General features: G+C 46.6%; 1 protein-coding gene across 1 annotated transcript; it reads right to left on the bottom strand.

Moving 5' to 3' along the window:
- Positions 1 to 1,362: 1,362 nt before the first annotated feature.
- Positions 1,363 to 3,041, bottom strand: LOC123067151 (beta-1,2-xylosyltransferease XAX1-like). Its single transcript, XM_044490072.1, has 4 exons — positions 3,021 to 3,041; positions 2,851 to 2,914; positions 2,657 to 2,797; positions 1,363 to 2,567 (listed from the first exon to the last, which is right to left on the bottom strand). Exons 1-4 carry the CDS (start codon positions 3,039 to 3,041, stop codon positions 1,363 to 1,365), a joined length of 1,431 nt encoding a protein of 476 aa, XP_044346007.1.
- Between the last annotated feature and the right edge of the window lie 966 nt (positions 3,042 to 4,007).

The raw sequence follows: 4,007 nt of genomic DNA, 5'->3' as shown, positions 1-4,007 counted from the left end.
TGTAGTTTTCTTATATTATTAGCACATAATTAGACAGGAATGATGTTGTTTTTGCCCCTCCTACATGGATTAGCCCTTCCTATAATAATGATCAAGCTCCGCCACTGGGACTGATGTATATGTATGTGTGTGAGCACACTTGTTGACCTCACCTTCCGTATATATATGCTAGTACCAACAAGTTCTCCTGCAAAAAAAAGAACATTTCTTTTAGGAAATCTAATAACCTTTACAAAACCATAGTGATGTCTTTTGCACACAAAAAAAACATAGTGATGTATGGCCCATGGCTAAATGGGCTGGGCCTGTGGGCTGTGGCCTACCATCGCTTGTGCCAAGCAAGGAGGAGGAGCGGAGCCCGCATTCAAACTCTGCTGCATCCACGGAACGCACGTATGGAGTGCTGTAATTCCACGCGCATTCAAACGCTGCTGCATCCACGGATCGCACGTATGGACTGCTGTAACTCCGCGACACCCGAATGAATTACTCTGCATATATGCACGCTCGATCGTCACTATAAATCAAGACCTGCTGCACAGTAGGTGAGTGAATCCAGCAGAGTGGTGAACAACCTTCCAAGATGAAGATGAAGATGGCGGTGCAGCACGCGGTGATGGCCGTCTTGCTCGTCGCACTCCTGGTGGCGACCGCGCAATGTAAGTAGACCATGCATCTTCTCCTCTTCATTCTTGTATGATCATTACCACCACCACCATTAACCGGCATGCATGGTGACGACGCGGTGTTCTCGTTTGTGTCAGGTCGTCCGGAGGCAGGGAGGGCGAGGGCGCCGGCGCCGGTGGTGTCCGGGAACAAGACGGCGGCGATGGAGGAGGGGAAGCTGTACATAAAGTTCTGCATACACCCTGAGTGCAAGCTGGACGACAAGCTCTACGAGGAGTGCGGCTGCTGCGCGTTCCTGTTCCCCTACCCCAAGTGCTTCAAGACGCAGCAAGAGTGCCAGGCCAATTGCCCCGCCTGCCACCCCCACTGCCCGCCCGAGAGCCCAGCCCCATCCCCGCCGCCGCCGCCATCGCCATCCCTACCGCCACCACTCCCACCCCTCCCGCCACTCCCGCCGTAGTACTGGTGATGATCTCACGAGATATGTTTGGGAACTAGAGTAATAAAATTCTCTGGATTTCTAGTGGTTCATTGGAGGAATTGAGACAGATGGGCATGCAGTGAGAGAATCATTGTTGCTACCTTTCAAAGTTTTATGCAATTCAATTTCGAGTAACATTTCCATTACCATGAGCACAGGCACAGTAATCCAGTCTATACAAAACTATCCAATACATGCATGCATGCGCTCTATTTATCTCAGAAGAAAAAGTATCAAGAAAAGGACACATGAACTTAATCTTGAAGAAGGTCCAGGGCACGTAGGAGTGTCGGCGTGAACCTGTCTAGATCGAGCCTCACGTCCTGCGTCATCACCACCTCCGCCAGCGCCTTCCACCCCTGCGCATGGATGGCCATGGGGTCCCTGAACACGGCATGGTCTCTCGGGTACCGCCGTGCAAGGCTGCTCTCTTCTCCGGCGACATGGTACTCGAGGTACCGAAGGCCCATGCCACGCGCCGGCTCACCGTAAAAGTTGGTGGCCATCCACTCCATCCCGCCCCATGGCACGATCTGCACCACCACAGCCTTCGCTGGGAGGAACATCTGGTTAGTCAGGCCTCCACCGTGGACCGCCACCAGCACGTCGCAAGAGTTCACCGTCTCTGCGAACCTCTTGACGCTGTTGCCACCGGCCTCGGAGACCGTCACGTCGAATCCTAGCGCCGTCGCCATGGCCTCCACCCGGTGTAGGTTCAGGAGCCTCCGTGTCCCTCGGCGAGATATGATCAGCATCCTCGGCTTCTTGCCGGGGTTTTCGCCAAGGACGAATGGCCTGTTACGTCGGAGACCGTAGGCGTGGCGCAAGAATCTTGTGAATCCTACCATGGAGTATCCCTTGGGGTTTCTTGTAGGATGTCGGCGAAGGATCAGGTCCCTGTCCCTCACCAGCCCAAGGATCACATGGTGGAAGCAGTGCACATCATTGTTCGAGTCGAAATCGACAATGTCGTAGCGCGACAGCCTCCGTAGAATCGGTTTATACTTCTTGAGCCACCACTGCTTGTAGTCGGTGACGAAGAACTGCACCCGCCCTTTGAACTGGAAGGCAGTCAGGTACAGTGGGATCAGCACGTCCGACATGTCGTGGAAGAAGTTTCTGGTGTAGCCGCCGACCGAGAAGACCACTGCTGGTATGTCGCCGTGTCCGACGCTGCATTCAGGAGCGTCACTTCCATTTGCAACTGTTTTAATGGCCACTTCTCTCACAAGAGGCGGCAATGAATCATCATGGCGAGCATATGGCCTAACGCGTCGTCCTTCTGCACTTTGATACAGTGGCATGCTGAGAATGACTGATGAGCTTCCTGGAGCAATCCGAACATCACCGGACATCTTACAGACGACTGGCCTTGCATAGGGAAAATCATTGTCTTTACTCTTATCATCACAAGTGATACTACCCTTAGGCTTTGGAACTTCAATCTCTGCAACTGTTGCTGGAAAAGAAAATCAGTACCATCTTCATGTTAGCATAAGGAAAATTTGTTGCCAAATCTTTAATTTTTGTATATGGCTGTTATCTGACCTGACTGTGGAGATTTGCTGGAAGAGCCATCCATTTCAGGATGGGGAATGGACTCCGGGGTGGATGCATGTTGTCCCTCTTTCCCTAATTTACTTTCTGAATATGTCTTTATCTTGAAAGTGTCACTCTTAAGTTCAGGATCTATAACAGGCAACACTGAACAGTAAACAACAGTCAACATTAGCAAAGATAACCAGCGAACAAAAATAAATATTGTGTAGCAAGAATGAGCATGTCCTTCAGTGATATCATAATCATCTGCACGATACATTAGCTGACTAACATTTACAGTGCTAGTGTATAGCATTTCCTAGTTATCATTCAGAACACATACATTCTTAGGAAAGTTTTACACTCTACAGACCAATAACTTGTTAATTTTCATGGTCACCATGCATGTAATATGTTCTAGCACTTCCCCACATTCTAATCTCAATACCGATTCCTTATGTTAGAAGAGCCAACTATTTTCATTTCTCATTGGCAAATGATTATGCATTCCATTTTAATTCAAACACAATCCATTTCCCTAGTAATCTAGGGCTATTCATTTTTCTAAAAAAGCAATCTAGAGAACTACTAAATTCATCACAATGACTCCATGCTACTCTGATACAGTGGCACTCCCTACATCACACAGTATTTACCAGCCAATGCACGCAAATAATGCTAGCAAATAAATCTCATAATGATCATTCAGAATACTAATTCTGCAATTTTCTGGGATATACCAATACTAATCGCAATATCCCAGATAATGACCACTTCTACGTTTTTGACAAGCACACGAATTAGATAATTAGAACCAGACTCATAACCCAGAATATGGGAAGGGGAATATAAAGTTATTCTGTTTCTGTTAAGTAGTGCCTTAAAAGTTGCAGTGTGCTGAGAGGCAATCCAATGAGTGAATCCAAGGCCCTTAGACATATCTCAATCAGAATCTGAAAAAAGTGCTAGCATTCTAGAACCACTAAAATTCAGTATAATGACTCAACAATAATTCTCTATATCGCCGTTACCAGCCAATGCTTGAGGGACCCTATCAAATTAGTGCCTTAATTTTTCAGTTTCTGTAGAGAGAAAATAAGAATTAGGATAGGCAATGTAAAAACCGTAAAAAAAATAATAATAATTAGATAACGGCATTTTCAAAGGCGTTGCCCAAACATCAATTAAAATAATAAAAACAACTACATTTTTTTACAACAAATACCATTTAGCTTTGCAAAACAATTCTTCCCCAAAGTTTCATATATTTTACAACTGAATCCTTGTCTCATTTTCTTACACACAAAGTAAATGCCAACTAATGGCCAGCCAAGCAAATTACACTTGTCCCTAGTACAGC

The sequence above is a fragment of the Triticum aestivum genome, chromosome 3B (assembly GCF_018294505.1).
Source record: "Triticum aestivum cultivar Chinese Spring chromosome 3B, IWGSC CS RefSeq v2.1, whole genome shotgun sequence".
In the NCBI taxonomy this organism is placed as follows: Eukaryota; Viridiplantae; Streptophyta; class Magnoliopsida; order Poales; family Poaceae; genus Triticum; species Triticum aestivum.
The sequence above is the reverse complement of the archived record's forward strand: the minus strand, read 5'-3'. Positions and strand labels throughout refer to the sequence as shown.